A 21,818-nucleotide genomic window follows, 5' to 3' on the forward strand; every position below is an offset into this window, starting at 1 on the left:
CTCAAAAGCCTCTTGATGAAAGTGAAATTGGAGAGTGAAAAAGTTGGCTTAAAGCTCAACATTCAGAAAACGAAGATCATGGCATCCGGTCCCACCACTTCATGGGAAATAGATGGGGAAACAGTGGAAACAGTGTCAGACTTTATTTTTCTGGGCTCCAAAATCACTTCAGATGGTGACTGCAGCCATGAAATTAAAAGACGCTTACTCCTTGGAAGGAAAGTTATGACCAACCTAGATAGCATATTGAAAAGCAGAGATATTACTTTGGCAACAAAGGTTCGTCTAGTCAAGGCTATGGTTTTTCCTGTGGTCATGTGGTCATGTGAGTCTGAATGAACTCCGGGAGCTGGTGATGGACAGGGAGGCCTGGCGTGCTGCGATTCGTGGGGTCGCAGAGTCGGACATGACTGAGCGACTGATCTGATCTGATCTGATATGACAACCGGCAGTGCTAGGGAAGGAGTCGATAAACCATTTTGGCAATTGGGTAATGCATTCATCAACAGTGTCTGGGCACCCATCTCCACCGCCTTTCCACACTGCCAGGGGCTTCTCTAATCCTTTCCCCATGCTGACTGGCTTAAGGAATGGGTTAAGAATCTGCAGTACATATATACACAATGGAGTATTACTGAGCCATTAAAAAGGATAAAATAATGCCATTTGCAGCAACATGGATGGGCCTATCAAATGTCATGTTGAGTAAAGTGAGTCAGACAGAGAAGGAGAACTGTCATATGACATCCCTTATATGTGGAATCTAATAGGAAACGATACAAATGAACTTATTGCTACATTCCAAATGGATGACCACAGGGTCCTAGTGTGCAGCACTTGGACTCTGCGCAACACTACACGGCAGCTGGGATAGGAGGGGAGTTCAGGGAAGAAGGGGTACAGGTATACGTACGGCTGAACCCCTTCCCTGTTCATCTGAAATTATCACAGAACTGGTAATCGGCTATACCCCAGTACAAAACAGTTTTAAAAAAACAAAAACCAGAGTGGGCCTGGGATTGAACTCTGGCAGCCACTGAGGTGGGAGGGAGAGCCTGCTGCAGAACTTGCAAACAGACTTCTCTGAGTGAGCCTTAGGGATGGCAGGGCAGCTGGCAGGTTCGGTGGCAGCCTTCCTGAGAACAGTGACGGAGGCAGACGGGGGACCAGCCGATCCACTGAGGGGCAGCGTGGGGAGCTGCTGGGACCAGGACCGAGCCCTCCAACACCAGGCCTCCCTCTCTGGAGACTCTTGCTATCTGAGACAACGAGCAGCGGATTTCTGCATCTGAGACAGCACTTCCTCTCCTTTTCACCAAAAGCAACTTGGCACAGACCCAACCATCTTACACTGTCAGAGGGGGTGAGGAGGAGAGAGCAGCTCTGCACACAGCCGCCTGCCTGTCCATTGTGCCCCCACCGCCTTCTCTCCTCGGAAGTCACGGGGTCTGCAGGTAGGGGAAGAAGGAATGTGCGGCTGTGGTTCAAGTCTAATCTCTCATGTGAAGCTGGTCTAGACCAACAAAGCCCGTGGTGGTCTGTCCTGAGCCCATCTTCCGTGCTGTCTTCACTGTTCCACGGTACTGACACACCTGAGGCCTCTCTCACTGATGAATCTTATTTTTATTTACTTTATGATTTCTAATGTGTTCTCCCCTCCCCAGTTTCACTGTAAGCATCCTCAGTGAGACTGCTCTTATATCTGTCGTATGGGTATGCCTTCAATCTCACTTTCTAGAACATGACCGGGGTAGAGCAGTGATGTTCAGGATACCTGTACTTCCAGAAGTATGAGCCTGCTTTCAAATCTGTTTTCATTCATCTGACGCTTTTTGTTATTTTGTGGTGATAAAGAAGAGATCAATGAATATTATAAAAGTAAATTCGATTAGTATGACAAAAGCATATCTTCAAACTACCGCAGGGCGATGACGGATGCGTGCGGGGTCACAAGGCACAGCGTGGCCCCCAGTGGTGCGGTCAGCCCGCAGGCAGCAGATAGCTCATCACACACCCCGTTTTTATGCAGGACTTTCAGCTCAGATAATTTTGATTTCCTGTGGTTTAGCGAGGACTCTGAACCATTTATCGGTTTAGATCTTTGGAGACTGGTATGTAATTATCACAAAGCACAGCACAATGTCTTGCAGTTCATCAGGAATTTAGAAAAGATCATTTAATTGGCTAATGTGCTTACATATTAGAACTTCTTCACCTACACAAATCCATTTTAGAGTCTTTCTTATATTCTCTATTCTTTAACCTCAGCAAAGATATTCTTGGAAAACAACTTGGCAACAATCATAGAACATGACTAATGGTGCTAAAACAAGTAAAAATCTATTTAGCAGTCGGATGAATGACCGACTAAAATAGGTTTCTGCAAAACTAAGTATTGGATGGCATTTATATTACCACACCAAATAAAGCATGAAAACTTTAGTACCAAAACTGCCAATTTCCTCAAGACTAAAAAATCAGAGCTTTTTTAGTCTTGAGGAAAAATTATATCACTTGGATAGAATTGTGACCTAAAGACTTCCAGGAAGCAAAGCAGAGGGAAAATCATTTCCCTGAATAAACACCAACCTTCAGAATATACTACTAGTGATAAAGAAGTAAGGTCAATTCTTAAACTTCTTACTGGTTTGTGCACATTTCAGAAAAGTACTATAATAATGTCTTTTATAAATAAATGGCAAAAAGCTTAATTTGTTACCTCTCTATAGACTTAGCTGAGTTTTGTGTTCTTTTATTATGCAACCAGACCAAAGGTTTTAACAGGAGTACATTTAAAGAAGGTAGCCTATGGATTACAAAAAGTCTTTCTATAATACATAAAAAGGCAGTAATGAGAGGAAATAAGTTCTATGACCTAATACATGATTCTTGTTCAAAATACCTCATGCTTATACTGATGATGAAGAAAAATCGATTCTCAATGATTAGATTACAAACACTATAAGTAGATTTCACCACTCTAGGTTGACAGCTACCACTAGATCACCTTTGTTTTAATGTCTGTTTTCAACTGCTACTTCAGCCTTTTGTTAGCTGACATCAGTAGTTTATCAACCCTGGGACGCTTTAAGAGATCAACTGAGTCTTGAAATCTGAAAGGCATCATGCAGTTTACGGCTCCAGGGACCCAAAGCAACAGATGTCTTTGCTTCAATTTCTGGCCACTTGCTGTGAGAGAAACTGGTGGTGGATGATGATGTTACTGAAGAATTATTCTGAACTTTTCTGAGGACATGGAACATCCCTGCATCACACCACATGGGGCTGGAAATGAAAGCGAAGGATGGGAGGCGTCTCATCACAGCTCCAGTGTCACTGGGGCCACTCTGGCGGCAGCACTCGGCTCCCCCGGGAGAGTGACCTCTGGACCTGAACGTGTCCAGCCGTGCTCGGGCCAGAAGCAACTCGGCTCACCATGCCAGGAGGCAAGATGAGGACGGGCTCGCAGCCACAGGCCTGCCGCTGCCGTCCCCAGCTCCCAGGACAGAGTGGGCCGAGGGCAGACAGATCACACCGTGCAGTCCTGGCTGGTGCCTACAGTGGGCACAGCTGGATTAGAGAGCTCGGACTACAGTCATTATTTCCTAAAATTATAACCTTTTACTTGGAAAATGATGGGCTTTCTCTTGAAAATTTGTCCACCCCTCCAACAAGTTAAGAAAGACATTACATTTTGAATAATAAAGGCGGCATTCTGTTTCTGGGTTCACAGCAGATCTCTGCAGAGAGCTAGACTTACTCTGTCTCTATTTTTGCTCAACTTCTCAGTTTTAAGTTACAGCCGCACCATAAAGGAAAAGTCATTAATTGGTATTGCAGCCTAACCCATATGCAACCAGAACAGGACGGAACGCAGATCCAACACGTCTCCATATGCCTCCTCACTTCTGAGTCCTCACCCCCGCTCTTCAGAGACATGCTCTTTGTGCAGGCAGACAGCTCCTCTTCTAATCTATTATGCCAAAACATTCTATTTTTGTTGCAATTTTTATCGTTTTTAATCTAAGCTACATATGTAACACTTTGAAGACTCAAATGGCTCTACAAGGCTTGTTATGAAAAATAGTTCACACAGCCCCACCCTCCACTTCCTGCTCTCTGAGAGCAACCACTTGCAATTCTTTTCAGTTTTTTCCCTCTCTAGCTTATGTTGCCACGTCCTGATTTTTCTAGAGAGGACTGACTACTCACTGATTTCCAAGCTGGAAGATGGAGACGCAGCTCTGACCACCACCCCCGCCTTCCCAGGCAAAGGTCCCACCCACCTTCTCCTGGGACTTGATCGTGATAGCCATCAACACCTACATGGCAGGGTGCATAGAAGCTCCTGGCCTGAGTGACAGGGTTCATCAATACCTTTCTGTCTTTTCCTGTACACTCTTGGTTTTTCTTTGGAGTTACCATTGTCCTGGATTTCAATGGTTTCATTTTTATAACGGAGATGGCGATGGCACCCCACTCCAGTACTCTTGCCTGGAAAATCCCACGGATGGCGGAGCCTGGTGGGCTGCAGTCCATGAGGTTGCGAAGAGTCGGACACGACTGAGCGACTTCACTTTCACTTTTCACTTTCATGCATTGGGAAGGAAATGGCAACCCACTCCAGTGTTCTTGCCTGGAGAATCCCAAATTCAAACTTAAAACTCACCTTAGCTGTGCAAATTTCTAAATTTGTTCAAGCATACTAGTCATTCCTCCAACTTCATCTTATTTAGAGAAAACGTTCTGGAACCTTCTGACTTGCTCCAATCCGGGCTGGCAGCTGCTCTTCGGATCTGCTGCCCAGTGTGCTCCACACACGCTGAGGACTCCCTGCATCGCCCTTCTGGAGAGTTCCGTCAGGCGCTCTGCCCTGCTCTCGAGTGTTCTCCGTTCTCGGTGCCTGTCAGACGCTCTGCCCCTGGTTCTCGAGTGTTCTCTGTCCTCGGTGCCTGTCAGACGCTCTGCCCTGCTCTCGAGTGTTCTCCGTCCTCGGTGCCTGTCAGACGCTCTGCCCCTGGTTCTCGAGTGTCCTCTGTCCTTGGTGTCTGTCAGACGCTCTGCCCTGCTCTCGAGTGTTCTCTGTCCTTGGTGTCTGTCAGACGTTCTGCCCTGCTCTCGAGTGTTCTCTGTCCTCAGTGCCTGTCAGACGCTCTGCCCCTGGTTCTCGAGTGTTTTCTGTCCATGGTGCCTGTCAGACGCTCTACCCCTGGTTCTCGAGTGTCCTCTGTCCTTGGTGACTGTCAGACGCTCTACCCCTGGTTCTCCAGTGTTTTCTGTCCCTGGTGCCTGTCAGACGCTCTACCCCTGGTTCTCGAGTGTCCTCTGTCCTCGGTGTCTGTCAGACGCTCTGCCCTGCTCTCGAGTGTTCTCTGTCCTTGGTGCCTGTCAGAAGCTCTGCCCCTGGTTCTCGAGTGTTCTCTGTCCTCCTTTTGTGGGGCATGTCCTCCAGGGGATTCTGAGAATGGGTGCACGGGAATACACTTGTTTGATTTTGCTTGTCTGAAAGTCGCTGTATTCTACCCTCACACTTAATCAGCTTCTTGGGGGACTGATTCTAGGTTGGAAGCAACTTTGTCTCAGAACTTTGAAGGAATTCCTCCACTGCCTTACTTCTGGTGTTGCAAGGCAAAATCTGTAGTAATTTTGATTCCCGATCCTTTGTTGGAAATCTTTCTTTTTCCCCGATTCTCTGTGGCTGTGGGATATCTCTTTGTCCCCAGAGCTCCGGCAGCTCTATAGCGGGCTATGGTGGCCTCCTCCAGGATGACTCACACCACGAGCTGCACCTCCCAGGACGGCGGCTGCGGAGCCCCTGTGCCTGTGAGAGGGCCGTGGCTGGTCACGCCTACGCAGGGATCCCCCCCCCACTCACAGGTGGGCCTGCCTCAGGCTCCTGAGGCTCCCACAGCTCCTTTCCTGGGTCTGGGCACGCACAAGGTTCTGTTTGTGCCCTCCAAGCATCTCTGGCAGGTATGAGGTTTTCTTTCATTTATAAGGTAATGCTCAAAATTCTTCAAGCTAGGCTTCACAGTACATGAACCAAGAATTTCCAGATGTACAAGCTAGATTTAGAAAGGCAAAGGAATGAGAGATCAAATTGCTAACATTTGCTGGAACACAGAAAAAGTAAGGGAATTCCAGAAAAACATCTACTTCTGCCTTCACTGACTATGCTAATTAAAGCCTTTGACTGTATGGATCAAAACAAACTGTGGAAAATTCTTAAAGAGATGGGAATACCAGACCACCTTACCTGTCTCCTGAGAAACCTGTATGCAGGTCAAAAAGCACGAGTTAGAACCAGACATGGAAAAACAGACTGGTTCAGAAGCAGGAAAGGAGTACATCAAGGCTGATATTGTCACCCTGCTAATTTAACTTCTATGCAGAGTACATCATGAGAAATGCTGGACTGGATGAAGCACAAGCTGGAATCGAGATTGCCAGGAGAAATATCAATAACCTCAGATATGCAGATGATACCACCCTTATGACAGAAAGCAAAGAGGAACTAAAGAGCTTCTTGATGAAGGTGAATCAGGAGAGTGAAAGAGCTGGCTTAAAACTCAACATTCTAAAAATGCAGATCATGGCATCTGGTCCCACCACTTCATGGAAAATAGATGCTGAAACAGTGACAGACTTTACTTTCTGGGCTCCAAAATCACTGCAGATGGTGACTGCAGCCACGAAAATTAAAAGACACTTGCTCTTTGGAAGAAAAGTTATGACCAACCTAGACAGCATATTAAAAACCAGAGACATTACTTTGCTGACAAAGGTCCCCATAGCCAAAGCTATGGTTTTTCCAGTGTTCGTGTATGGGTATGAGAGCAGGACCGTAAGGGCAGCTGAATGCAGAAGAACTGATTCTTTTGAACTGTGGAGTTGTAGAAGACTCTTGAGAGTCCCTTGGAGAGTAAGGAGAACCAACCAGTCAATCCTAAAGGAGATCAACCCTGAATATGCACTGGAAAGGCTGATGCTAAAGCTGATGCTCCAATACTCTGGCCGTCGGATGAGAAGAGCCAACTCAGCGGAAAAGACCCTGATGCTGGGAAAGATTGAAGACAGGAGAATAAGGGGACGACAGAGGATGAGATGGCTGCATGGCATCACTGACTCGATGGACGTGAGTCTGAGTGAACTCTGGGAGTTGGTGATGGACAGGGAGGCCTGGCGTGCTGCGGTTCATGGGGTCAGACACAACTGAGTGACTAAACCATAACATGTCTTCAGCTCCGCCTTCACTCTGCTCCTAAGTTCCCACTGTTCCTGAGCTTCTAGAGGGTTTTACCATCTCACTCAAGATGCTTGTTGGTTTTTCCCTACTGTTGCCTTAGCATTCAGCTTTCTTAGGCTGCTGTATTAGCTTCCACTTAACATCTGCTTTCCAAGTAACAAAATCTTGTTGCTGTTGCTTTCTCTACTGTTTCTTATTCCTAGAGGGTTTATCTCTAATGACTTTAACTGTCTTGGAGTGGAGTTTAGGAGGGAGCAGAGCTAACTGCTTGCATTAAAGCTGCCACCGTCAAATGAAAGTTCCATGCCGCTCTTGTGCCCATCAGAGAAGCACCCCCTGTGAGTGTGCGGTGACGTCTCCCCTTCAGAGCGCAAAGGATGCTGTTCAAACTGCAGACGAGGCGGCCGAGGCCCTAGGAAGCTGCGCGTCCCTCAGTCACACGGAGAGACACCACACTGTTACCGTGTCTGTGAGCCATGAGTAATCGTCCCTCAGACGTTTTACAGCCCCCATCTCAGCGGCCTTACTCTACCATCTCAGCACCCTTTCAGCCACATCCAGACCCCTTTCTGTAAGGCCTCACATTTACATCCTCTTCCAGTGGGTAGTGGAATTCTTCATATTAGAATATCATGTTGAATTAGCTATAAAATGTGATAAATATTTTAGTTCTTGTGAAGGTGACTTAAATTTTTTTAGAAACCAGATTTTTTTTTTAAGTCGTTGATAGGCACTAGCTATATGCTTTTGAGTAATGTATACAAATGGCATTGGTGGCTATCAACACAACATAAACAGTTTGGTCTGTTTAAAGTATCTTACTCTATGGTTTGTTATAATGATAATCGTTATATTTTAGAAGACAACACAGGCTTTGACAAAAAAGGAGAAAAGAATGAAAATTTAGGATTCATCTTACTTTAAATTGCTACTACATCACCTTGTCCCCAACCCAGTATAATACAGACGACAGCCTTAAAATATTACTAAATTATAATAATCAAAATATTTTTGATGAAATATTTCATTTTAGTCCATAATGATTTTAAGAAGTTTATAAAACTAGGCATTAAGAGGCTTTCACAAATGAGGCATTTTAGAGGAAAATGAAGAATAAAAAGAAAACTGTCCTTAAAATACTCACAGATTCTTTCCTGCCCATAGTTTTGCTGTGTGAGCGCGATCGGGAGATGTTGCTGAAAAAGGAATCCTTCTTAGCAGCAGATGAAGGTGGGGAGCCAGTGAACTCTCTCCCTCCAGGCAAACTCTCAATGCTCGGAGAGGAACTGATGTTTTTAGAACTTTGTCCTAGAAGAAAAATTCAGTAGCAATAATGAAACACCAGACGCTTTCACTGCTACTGAATTTACTGCTTGTAATAAATGATCAATATTATGATGCTTCTTTATGCACACCATCAACATAATGACTCCATGGAGTATTAAGATGCATGCATTTTTATGTATCAGAATAGCTGTCCATTTTTTAAAACAATGAAGGACTGCTAGAGTTTTCTATAAATTATTTATACTACAATGGTCTGAGTGTGTACATATATTAAAAAAATGAAAAAAAAAATCCAATTTCAGAAATCATGGATTAAATGACTGGATTCTCCCTTACTAATGTTCTCACCCTTAATAATAGAAAGTGAAAGTGAAAGTCACTCAGTCGTGTCTGACTCTTTTCGACCCCATGGACTATACAGGCCATGGAATTCTCCAGGTCAGAATACTGGAGTGGGTAGCCTTTCCCTTCTCCAGGGCATCTTCCCAACCCAGGGATTGAACCCAGGTCTCCCGCCCTGCAGGTGGATTCTTTACCAGCTGAGCCACCAGGGAAGTCCAAGAATACTGGAGTGGGTAGCCTATCCTTTCTCCAGTGGATCTTGAGTCTCCTGCTTTGCAGGGGGATTCTTTACCAACTCAGCTATCAGGGAAGCCCTTCTATTATTAAGCCCTTCTTAATAAGAAGAAGCCAGAAACAATGATGTGGCGATTATATTATTAATAAATTGAAAAAAAAAAATCCTCCACTGGTTTTTCTAAAAGCCTCTTTCATTTTCATTGATTGCAAAACAGGGACACTGCTACCCCCAACCCAAAGGAGAAGCATCTGGAGAGGGGGCAGGGTGTGGGCTCACACGGCCGTCCATGTCCAGACTGGTCCCCACGTGGCAGTACAGCATCTGTGGCTCTCGCAGGGCCTTCCCCATAGGCTCCGGGGCAGAGAGGCTCCCAGACAGGAGCACGGGCCCAGAAAGTCCTGCTGGGCGCAGAGGACAAGTGCAACCAGAGCCACGCAGGGCTCGTGGGCCTCACGGGGACACTTCAGGAAGGCTGTGACGGGGACTTACGGGCCTGGCACAGTGCCCGGCACGCACTCACTCCTTCATTCGTTCATTCACCCACAGTAACCGAGGGCCTAATGATGAGCACCAGGCACACAGGGGCACAGAGACACAGTAGGAACTAAACCGGCAGAAATCCCACTCCCCAAGGTGCTCAGTTTCTAGTGAGGGGAGACAGACATATACATTCAAAACATATGTACGATTTTACATGGCATCATATGGCAGAAAACATGATGGGCACAAATAAAGCAGAAAAGGGGATTTAGAGTGTCTGACGAAGGTGTGGAGTTTGCAGCAGGATGGTCAGGAAAGGCATCACTGAGATCTGAGGTGCAGGACATTTGGGCAAAAACTCAGAGAAGGGAAAATACCAGCTTTGCAGATAATATGAGGGCCAGCAGGTGCCAAGGCCCCAAGCAGGCCCCAGTGGTTTGGAGGATCAGCAGAGTAGCCAGTGTGGCTAAAGCTAAGCCTGGGGGAGCGGGCTGAAGTCTAGGAGCCAGCAGGGCATCCGGCAGTGGGGGATCTGTAGAGTTTTGATGACTCTTACTCTGAGAAGGGAAGCCAGTGGAAGCAGCTAGAGGACTTGGGCAGGGGCGTGACATGACTTGACTTAATTTTCAAAGGATCCCTCTGACAGGTGCGTTGGGAACAGTTTAGGGGTGGGAAAGAGCCAAAAAAACAAAAAAGGGGGGGCAGGGAACAATTTTGCCACTGCAAAAATCCAAGTCAGCCAACTGATCGTAGCTTGGTGGTGAGAAGTGGTCAGATTCTACACAAAGCTGACTAGATTTACTGACAGATCCATCAAGGGTATGAGAGGAAGGCAGGGATCAAGTGTAACTGCAAGTGCTCTAACGTTAGATGGTGATGAGCTGAGTGCCTCCCATCTCAATGTCCAGATTTGTTTTCTTGTCAGTTTTTTTTTTTTTTTTTTTTTTAGTGACTTCCCTAAACTAGTTCTGTAAAGTCTATATTCCTCGCTTTGTGTGCCCCTGAAGTCTTTGCTCGGTTAGCTAAGTGGTCAAGTAAGGGGCAGGAATTCCCTTTCCTTAAACTCCTTGAACCAGCATCTGAGCCCCTGCCGGGAGCTCTGTGCCTGTGTTCAGGCAGTTTGCGGTCCACACCCAGTCTTCTTTCTTGTCTATGCAGAGACTCAAGTTCATCTGACAGACTGAGTTTCTTAGGTCATCCCTGGGCTTGTGCACAGTCCTGCATGTGTGTGGCCTTCTAAGTTCCTAGGAACATCCTGGCGCTTTCCACACCCTCAGTGGACACCCCATTCTTTAGATTTCCCTTCTGGGTCTCTTGCTAGCCTCTTAACAGGTTTGCCTGTTAAGCTTCTGGTCAGTTTCGGGTTTGCACCATTTCTGCCTTGGGCAGCTGTGATGTTCAGTAAGGACCACTGACTATTTCTGATGGATGTTCTGTGGATAGGGTTTCTCTCTAAGTGAGATCTGATCAAAGCCAAATAAAGACAAGCCCTAAGAACCAGATTTTTTTGCGGGAGCTGCTGGAACTAGTGACCATTTACTGCGGATGGGACTTTTGGGGTATTCTAGATTCCTTCTTTTTCCCCAGTGGTTGCAAGGCTGCTGGTCAACAAAGGCTATGGCAGATCTGGGTGGAAACAGGGAAAGTTAAAATGGTACAAAGCATGCTATTATTACTGAGTTGAGCCATTTTTTTTCTTGAATAGATGCTCCTCACATTGACTCAGCCCTTTAACTGTTAGAGTTCGGAACAAGTTGCCTTTGGCGTTTCTGCTGTTACTGCTGTCTTATTTGTGGAGAAACAGATTTTTCAGAGGTCCTTCTTCCATTATTCCAAAAGTCCACTCCTCTGTAACTTACTTTTTGGACTTACTTGGTCATAAAAATTTACCTTTGATTTGTATAAAAATCAGCCTTACCCTTTTTAAGGAATGTGAAGAGAAAAAATTCGTAGTGTTCCTAAATACTTAGCGTTTTCTAATTTTCCACCTTTGCAAACAAAATGACAACACTCTAGAGAGGTGCATCTTTAGATAGAGTTAATTATTTCTGTAAGATAAATTTATATATGTAAAACTGCTATGTCTAATGGCATGTACATTCCAATTTAGATAAACAGTTCCAAATTGCTTTCTCCTAGGGTTTTAACATGGGCTTCCCAGAAAGCTCAAATGATAGAGATAAAGAATCTGCTCACAATGCAGGAGACCTGCGTTCAATCCCTGGGTCCTGAAGATCCCCTGGAGAAGGGCATGGCAACCCACTCCAGAGGAGCCTGGTGAGCTACAGTCCTTAAACTCACAAAGAGTCCAGGACTGAGCGACCAATACACACACACACACACGCAGGATTTTAACATAAATATATGTGTATATGTTTATACCTAAGTGTAAAAGTAGGAGAAGGCGATGGCACCCCACTCCAGTACTCTTGCCTGAAGACTCCTGTGGACGGAGGAGCCTGGTGGGCTGCAGTCCATGGGGTCTCAAAGAGTCGGACACGACTGGGCGACTTCACTTTCACTTTTCACTTTCATGCATTGGAGAAGGAAATGGCAACCCACTCCAGTGTTCTTGCCTGGAGAATTCCAGGGACGGGGGAGCCTGGTGGGCTGCCGTCTATGGGTTTGCACAGAGTCGGACACGACTGAAGCGACTTAGCAGCAGTAGCAGCAGCAAGCATAAAAGTAACATGATGCATTAAATTTTTATTTATTTGGTTAATCTGATGGAAGGAGGGCTTCATTATGTTAGTTAAGGTTTCTTAATAACTAGTGAGGGTGAATATCTTAAAAAAAACACTCTCAACATATTAATCTAGGCCATCTTCTGAAGGTCCTATGTGAATTGTCTCTGTTAGTTTTATTTTAAAAAAAGGTCTTAATGGAGTTCTTCTTAAATTCTGGAACATAGCCCCTTTGTATATATGTGTGTGTGTCAATGTTTTCTTTTTGGATTCTGTTTTCAGGGTCCTGCAAGGAAGGCATTTCTTACCCAAGATGATAAAGTGGGAAACAATTTAAGCAGGTGCTATAAACCTAGGCTTTTCTTTTTCCTTTTATGAGTATTTTCTCTTTGTTCCTTGGAAGTGCACTCCTTGAGAAGCTTTTATTGCCTTGAGGTGGTGGATGATACAGCTAAAACAGAAGTAATGTTTGCTCAGCTCTGAGTTTTCAATTACTTCTAAAAGTCCACAGACAAAAAGGAATCTAAGAAACCAAAGCATTTTGATTCACAAGAACATGTCTTTTTCACAAAATGAAATGACAAACTTTCCACCTTTTCCTAAGTTTATACAACCACATTTATCTGCCATTTGGGTCATTCACCTATAACATTTGCTGGTGCTGGTGACTTTTTGAAGTTATTATTGTAACGGCTCTTTTAGACATTTTTCTACATTAATTCCTCTATTAAGGTTTCCTACTTCTTTCTGGGTCAAATTTGAGAATTCATATCTCCCCCCCCCAAAGCCATGGCAGGTGGAATACAGCCTATGCCCTTAATGTCTGGGGTCTGTAAGCGTGCTAGTTTACAGGGCAGAAGCAGCGCCGTAGGCGTGACTTAAGAGCCTGAGCTGGGAAGAGTGACCTGGGTGGCCATGTGGGTTAGTGTGGACAGGGGTCCTTACAGTGAAACAAAAGCAGAGATGTGACTATGGAACACGAGGCGGCTGAGGACAGAGCGCTGACCTGCTGGTGCTGGCTGTGAAGACGGAGAAAGGGAAACGAGGCGCTGCGGATCCTCGAGGGCCGGGGATGGCCCTCCGCTGACGGCCAGTGGGGAAACGGGGACCCCGGCTCTACAGTCACTAGGAACGGAATGCTGCCAACAGCACAAACGATTCTCCCCCAGAGGCCCCCGATGCCTCGGCTTTATCTCGGCAAGACCGAAGTCAGGCCTCTCATCTCCAGGGCTGTTAGATAAGTGGAAATTCTCATTATTACTCCTTCTTTTTTTAAAAAAATTATACTCTATTTATGATCTCTAGATGGCAGAAGAACCATCTTTAGATGCCCAGGAACTAGAGACCACATTGCCAACATCCGTTGGCTCATAGAAAAAGCAGGAGAATTTCAGGAAAACATGTTTCTGCTTCATTGACTAGGCTAAAGCTTTTGAGTGTGTGTATCACAACAAACTGTGGAAAATTCTGAGAGATGGGAATACCAGACCATCTTACTTGCCTCCTGTGAAACCTGTATTCAGGTCAAGAAACAACACTTAGAACTGGACATGGAACAACAGACTGGTTCCAGATAGGAAAAGGAATACATCAAGGCTGTATATTGTCACCTTCTTATTTAACTTATATGCAGAGTGCATCATGAGAAACGCTGGACTGGAGGAGGCACAAGCTGGAATCAAGACTGCCGGGAGAAATATCAATAACCTCAGATATGCAGATGACACCACCCTTATGGCAGAAAGTGAAGAAGAACTAAACAGCCTCTTGATGAAAGTGAAAGAGGAGAGTGAGAAAGTTGGCTTAAAGCTCAACATTCAGAAAACAAAGATCATGGCACCTTGTCCCATCACTTCATGGCAAATAGATGGGGAAACAATGGAAACAGTGGCTGACTTTATTTTCTTGGACTCCAAAATCACTGCAGATGGTGACTGCAGTCACAAAATTAAAATATGCTTGCTCCTTCGAAGAAAAGTTATGACCTACCTAGATAACATATTAAAAAGCAGAGACATTACTTTGTCAACAAAGATCTGTCTAGTCAAAGCTATGGCTTTTCCAATAGTCATGTACAGATGTGAGAGTTGGACCATAAAGAAGGCTGAACACCAAAGAACTGATGCTTTTGAGCAGTGGTGTTGGAGAAGACTCTTGAGAATCCCTTGGACTGCAAGGAGATCCAACCAGTCCATCCTAAAGGACATCAGTCCTGAATAGTCAGTGGAAGGACTGATGCTGAAGCTGAAGCTCCAATACTTTGGCCACCTGATTTGAAGAGCTGACTCATTAGAAAAGACCTTGATGCTGGGAAAGATTGAAGGCAGGAGGAGAAGGGGATGACAGAGGATGACATGGTTGGATGGCATCACTAGACATGAGTTTGGGTAAACTCTGGGAGATGGCGAAGGACAGGGAAGCCTGGGTGCTGCAGTCCATGGGGTTGCAAAGAGTTGGACACGACTGAGCGACTGAACAGTAGCAACGATCTCTAGCATCTCATTGTTTGGCATGATAGTTCAGATTCCAAGTTATGCTAAAACACCAGGTAGATTCATTTACATTTTATTATAGTCCTGCAAAAACTTAGAATTTTGTGGACTACAACAACTCCCTCCTCCCAACTTATCTTCCAAAATGAAAAAAAAAAATAGTTGTAAGCAATTATATATATCAAACCTTATAAAATTTTAGTTTTTTTGATTAGTCTGAAAATAAGGTAGGGGCATCTCTATCTGTCAGGCGTTTATAATATAAAGTAAAGTTCCGTCAAAGCTGCTGGGAAAATTTTCCATTTAAAAGAAATTACAAACATTATTGGGTTTCCCAGGTGGCAAAGTGTTAAAGAACCAGTCTGCCAATGCAGGATAGACACTAGGGAAGCACGTTCAAACCCCTGGTTGGGAAGATCCCCTGGAGGAGGAAATGGTAACCCATTTCAGTACTCTTGCCTGGAAAATTCCATGGACAGAGAGCCTGGCAGCTACAGTCCATGGGGTGGCAAAAAGTCAAGACACGACGACTGGGTGCGCGCGCGTGTGTGCACACGCACACACACACATGCACACACGCACACAGACACACACACACACACAATCAAGGGGAAAAAAGTCTTAAGTGATCCCTATTATAGAAATTAACTGTTTCCATGTTGAAATTATAATAAAATCAAGAAAACTCGGATTTTAGATTTTATCTGTCCTATAGCCATGTACCATTCCTAAACCTTTACTATACACATACCTCCCTAGTCTGGCTACCCAAAGAAGAAATCAGAAAATTAAAATACACCTCAGCAGAGTGATGTTTACAAAACGTTAGTCCATGCACATGTATGGACCTTTACACGCTATATCATTTGATCCTAGTGACATTATGAGAAAACTGAGGCTCACAGAGTTTAATCGACTCTATGCCCTGGAAACAGTGCTTAAATATACAGCTAGCAGTACCATACAGTTTGTCCAAACTTAAAGACTAAACCAACACGTTACTGCATTTCTGTATCAGAGAGGGTGACTCTAAGGAGCCATGTGATTTGGGGAGTGGCTGAGGCCTGTCTACTCAGTTGTTAGGATAGATACACATTTTGAAATGCTTTTTCCTGGAAACACAAATGGATGGTCAGGTCTCTTGTATTCAATTAGAGCGCTCCTGCTTATACTACAGACCAGATTTCAGGAAGGGCAGGGGCTGCGCCCGTCGCAGCTTCTCCTGTTGGGTGGTACGTGGCAGGGTGACAATCAACCTCTGCTGATGTTGCACGTGGGAGGCCGTCAGGGCCCTGGCTGCACTGCCGCCGCTCGGCAGAAACAGCCCAAGCCACACGTGTCGCTTCAATGTTCTAGTATCCATGGTTAAACACTAAAGACAAGTACAACTAATTTAAATAAATTTTTACTTCACCAAACATCCAAACTATGATCATTCAACATGTCATCAAAATAAAACAACTGAGATATTTCACACTCATTTTTTCAAACTAAGTCTTGAAAACCCAGCGCACACTCGTTGCAGAGCTCCAAGGCCCCATGTGGCGAACAGATACCACGCTGGGCAGCCCAGGTATAATCCACTTAGCAGCCTAAACTGCCAAATTTTTTCACAACATGTAGACTGTTACATAAAATAACCATCGTAACAAAATAAGATAATGACATACCTAGGCGAAATCTTTTGAATACCTGCTTTAACAAATCAGTGTATCAGTCATTTACTGTGTGGGAATATGTATCCACTTATCCAATCCAGAGAGGATTTGAAAGTTCTATTCTCCATAAGTTTCTTTTGTAGCTTTTATTCTGCCTGGCCAACTATCGTTTCAGAGATAACATTGAGTCAGCTCTTTTCAGAATTTATCTCAGAATGAACCAATTCCAAACTGGTGGTAGTATTAATAAAGTACTATGTGGCATGTATGGCATATAAAGACTGTACTAAAATACATTTCTCCTCTGTTACAGAAACGGGCTAACGTTTCTGTGCCCTGTGCGAACGGAAACATTTAGACCTCAAGAAGCTGGAGTCAGCAGCACGTGAGACGACCTTTCCAGGCCTAGCACACAGGCTCAGGACAACGTCGGGGGCATGGATGACACGTTTCTCCAGCCAGGCCTCGCCGGACAGATCCCGGCCGAGGAGTCCGCGTCAACAGGCCCGCAGCCCGTAAGCTGCACGGCGCTCTGCCAGGACCAACGCTCGTCTGCGCGGGCGCCGGGGCCTGAGGCTCGCTCCATGTCGCCGGGCGCCAGGGCCTGAGGCTCACCACGTGCGCGGGCGCCGGGGCCCGAGGCGCGCTGTCCGTCCGTGGGCGCGCCGGGGCCTGACGCTCACGCCTGGAGCCACACTGTTCACCACGCAGAGCTGGGCAGGACGCCAGCGGGACGGAGGCACGTTTTCTCTCAGATGCCGACGGCCCCTGTGGCTTCCTCTCTGCAGACAGCCCCAGCTGAAAAGAACTGCTCTGCCAACAGCATGCCCCTTCCCCAGGAACAGCTGCACCTGGGGCTGGTTTGGGCCGACAGAGGCCCGGGCTGGTCCCCTCGCACGACGGCCTCTGAGCGCTGTCCCGGCCTCAGGGGTCCCAGCAGCAAGGGCAGGGAGTTCACCCCCTCCCGCAGCTCAAGGCTGCTGCTTTGACTCCTCGTGGATTCAGTGCGCTCCTTAGGGCACACCCCCAAAAGCGTCCTACGAAGGTCTGAAGTCCTGACCCAGAACGGCTTTTCATAATTATAGGTAAGTCACTCTTGAATATACTAAATATCCTCAAGCCACAGCAGGCATGCGCAGTCTTTCCTTCAAACGTCGGGGAACAAGCCCTATGCAGGCTGACGGTAGGAAATGTGTCTAGCAAGTCTGCCGCCCCAAGGACGGACCCACAGGAGCTCGTAAGCAGCTTCTGAAACACCAGCTCAGGAGACATGAGGCCTTGCACACACACCAACTAACCTACACCCCCCGCCAACGAAAGCACAGAGGAGGGACTGCCCGATCCTGTCTCAGGCCATCAGAGTGGGAGCTACATCTTTAGAGTTGGGGGTGGTGGTTCAGGGAAGGTCAGTTTTCTGCAGGAAACACAGTATTTTGGAGGCAGACTACTGGGCACACCTCGATGAGACAAAGCCTGATGGACCCCTCTGGGCTCCCTGCCACCCACGTGCTGGAGAGAAGGGGCACAGGCCCGGGGACGGGAGCACACACATTCCTTTCAGAAGCTGCTGGCACCCTCAGTGTGGGCTCTGTCCTCCCGGTCATCCGGCTGTGGGGCAAGGAGGGAGGGAGAGAAGGCGGGGTGAAGACAGGGCTGCTGGGCCCAGCAGTGCGTGTCCTCAGGCAGGGGCCTGGCAGCTCCGGTCAGCAGCCCTGGGGGGACTGCAGGGACATGGGCTCAGGATGACCGGAGCTAGGCTGGACAAGGCACCTCCTGCACTGGGCCCGTGAGAGATCTCAGGGCTTCAGCTAAAGCTGGGGCGGTCGTGGGCGACACACGAGCGGCTTGCCAAGCAGAATCCCTCAGATCCACACCTGCTGAGCCGGACACAGCTGGGGTCCACTCTGACTCGGCTGCTGTCTAGCCATGGGGCCCCCTCAAGTCCCTGACCCTCCACAGGCCACAGTCTCCTCCCTGGGGAAGTGAGCCCTTCACATGTGCTGGGTGCCCACGGTGGACACGTGGGAAGGGCTCAGCGTGGTCTGAGCATCTGCAACGGACTCAGCACACGCAGACCATCCGCAGCACACCGGGCACCCCCGACCCAGCACAGGCGGGCACAGGCCACCCCCCAGCCTCAGACCCGCTCTCCTGAACGGGCCCATGGCCACCTGCTCGGGGGGCACCCACAGACCTGGGCTAACGGGCTCCGAGCACAGGCCGCTCTGAAACATTCAATAAACGTTCTGGGTCCCATGGGCTATGTGTCGATGGAGCTTATCCGTCAAGAGCCGAGGTCACTGAAGGAGCTGCTCCAGCATTAGTGGGGACCCGATTACAGGGTGGCTGGGGAGAGGAGAGGAGAGGAGAGGAGGGAGGGGACGCACGTGAGGCTCCTACGATGCCCCATGCGTGATATTCTCGTGACCTTTCTCTCACTAAACTCAACAGGAAACAAGAACATGAGCGGTATTCCTAAATGGCTGGGCAGAACCCCATGAACCAGCTGGAGATTTGGACACAGGACACCCAAGGCAACACATTCAGGAGGCTGGGAATTCTAGGGGTCGTGGGTGAGAAGCCTGGCTCAGAGGATTGGGAAGGGCGAGGCCTCCAGGAAGCCCAGCACTATGGTCACAGAAAGGGGGTCGCCTGGACGTCCCATGGTGACCCTGGAGCACACAGGACGCAACTGGTCCCCGCCTGGTTAGACAGTACGACCTCACAGACCTGAGCGACAGACAGAAGAGGGCTCTAGTCTGCTCCTTAAAAACACACGTTGGTGCCGCAAGAGGGCAAAGGACCTGCAGCGCCTGCAACCAACCTGGTTCCAGCCCGGCCAGAGGCGCCGGGCGCGGTCCCATCCATGGCTGGCGTGCCCAAGTGCAAACATGGGGTTCAGATCATCAGGACACATTAAGACAAGACAGAGGCGTTGAGTTGTTTCCTTCATATGGCTCACTCTGACGGCCTAAGAGGCACTTGTGGACGGCACACAGTGACCCCACCACCATAACTGCCCCTGAGTAGGCGGCCCCCTCCAGTCCTGACGACGGACAGGCGTGGGGTGCCGCCCCCCACCCCTGAAGCAGCTGTCCCTTTTCTCTCTCTACAGATGAGAGGCGGCCCCCTCCAGTCCTCATGATGGACTGGCATGGGGTGCCGCCCCCCACCCCTGAAGCAGCTGTCCCTTCTCTCTCTCTACAGATGAGAGGCGGCCCCCTCCAGTCCTCATGATGGACTGGCATGGGGTGCCGCCCTCCACCCCTGAAGCAGCTGTCCCTTCTCTCTCTCTACAGATGAGAGGTGGCACCCTCCAGTCCTCATGACGGACAGGCGTGGGGGTACTGCCCCCCTCCCCCCCGAAGCAGCTGTCCCTTCTCTCTCTTTATAGATGAGCGGTCAAGCAGCCTCTGTGGGGCATCCAGCAAGGCAGTGACGAAGGCCAGATTCCAACCCAGGCCTGACTCCAGAGCCCATGCTGAGCACAGATTCATCACCCTGCTCCCCTAGAAAGGGCTGTAGCAAATGCGACTTCAAATGAAAGAAACGTGGAATGAGGTCTTCTGGTGGCAAAGGGCTAACTCTGACCTTGTTCTCTATCCAACAACTCATTCATTCAATGTCTTTTGGAGTAAATCTTCCCAAAAAAGAGGCATGTTCTAGTTAATTGATGAGTCTCCTGAATTTGTTTTACATATTCTGTATTCCTCTGTCTTCTTAAAGCGATTATTTAGAAGGCAGTGGAACTGCTTGTTGTGCTTCAGGACTCTGGTTTTTCAACAGCACCCAGAGGGACTGATGCATGGCCATCTTCCAGGACAGCCTCTAGGCTTTGCAGTCCTTCCTGCGGGCAGGAGCAGGCTCTCTGTCCTGTTGCACTACGTCCTGCCTCAGCTGCTCTGGCCTCCCTCTTCTCTGTCCCAGCCACTTACTGCTTGTCACCCGCACGGCACAGGTTCTGCTTTCATCTCGAGGGTCCACAGTGAAGTCATCTCCAGACATGAGCTGTTAGCATATTAACGTGAGGTATGTGTTACCCCTTAGTTTAAAATATTTTTTCTTTCTTCTAGAAGGAGTTATAAGAAACTTAACAATGGATACCTGTAGTGAAATGGGCTGGCAAAAGGAAGTGCGAGGAGAAAAAGAAGCTGTTTTTTTTCTTTTTTCCCTTTAGTTAACTGGGACTGTCTAATGTTATGTGCACTTCAGTTTTACATTAACAGTGGTTAAGTGGGAAGAGAGAATTTTTATCCTTTTCAACCTTTTTTTTAATTAAACAAACAAACCCCTATGTTCACAGTAGCACTATTTACAATAGCCAAGACATGGAAACAACCTAAAATGTCCATCCACGGATGAAGGGATAAGGAAGATGTGATACATACATACAATGGAATGCCCCAGATAGCCACGATGGAGTGGTCACTCACCTAGAGCCAGACATCCTGGAGTGCAAAGTCAAGGAGGACTTAGGAAGCATCACTACGAACAAAGCTAGTAGAGGTGATGGAATTCCAGCTGAGCTATTTCAAATCCTAAAAGACAATGCTGTGAAAATGCTGCACTCAATATGCCAGCAAATATGGAAAACTCAGTAGTGCCCACAGGACTGGAAAAGGTCAGTTTTCATTCCAGTCCCAAAGAAAGGCAATGCCAAAGAATGCTCAAACTACCACACAACTGTACTCATCTCACACGCTAACCAAGTCATGCTCAAAATTCTCCAAGCCAGGCTTCAACAGTATGTGAACCGTGAACTCTGGATGTTCAAGCTGGATTTAGAAAAGCCAGAGGAAACCAGAGTTCAAATTGCCAACATCCTGTTGGACCATAAAAAAAGCAAGAGAGTTCCAGAAAAACATCTATTTCTGCTTTATTGACTATGCCAAAGCCTTTGACTGTGTGGATCACAACAAACTTGAAAATTCTGAAAGAGATGGGAACACCAGACTACCTTACCTGTATCCTGAGATATCTGTATGCAGGTCAGGAAGCAACAGTTAAAACTGGACATGGAACCACAGACTGGTTCCAGATTGGGAAAGGAGTACGTCAAGGCTGTATATTGTCACCCTGCTTATTTAAGTTATATGCAGAGTACATCATGAGAAACACTGGGCTGGAAGAAGCACAAGCTAGAATCAAGATTGCCGGGAGAAATATCAATAACCTCAGATATGCAGATGACACCACCCTTATAGCTGAAAGCAAAGAGGAACTGAAGAGCCTTTTGATGTAGGTGCAAGAGAAGAGTGAAAAAGCTGGCTTAAAACTCAGCATTCAAAAAACTAAGATGGTGACATCTGCCATAAAAGTAATGAAATAATGCCATTTGCTGCAACATGGATGGACCTACAGATTATCAAACTAAGCAGACTAAGTGAAGTG

At 47.1% G+C, this 21,818-nt stretch overlaps 1 protein-coding gene across 10 annotated transcripts in view; it reads right to left on the reverse strand.

Moving 5' to 3' along the window:
- TBC1D5 (TBC1 domain family member 5) overlaps positions 1-21,818 on the reverse strand; it is a 586,162-nt gene that overhangs the window by 45,482 nt on the left and 518,862 nt on the right. For all 10 annotated transcript variants that reach the window (XM_025287205.3, XM_025287148.3, XM_044938556.2 and 7 more), the window contains one exon: positions 8,391-8,554. In XM_025287205.3, the coding sequence (XP_025142990.3) occupies positions 8,391-8,554 (164 nt within the window). The remainder of the gene's footprint in view (positions 1-8,390; positions 8,555-21,818) is intronic.

Source organism: Bubalus bubalis, chromosome 1, assembly GCF_019923935.1.
Source record: "Bubalus bubalis isolate 160015118507 breed Murrah chromosome 1, NDDB_SH_1, whole genome shotgun sequence".
Lineage (NCBI taxonomy): Eukaryota > Metazoa > Chordata > Mammalia > Artiodactyla > Bovidae > Bubalus > Bubalus bubalis.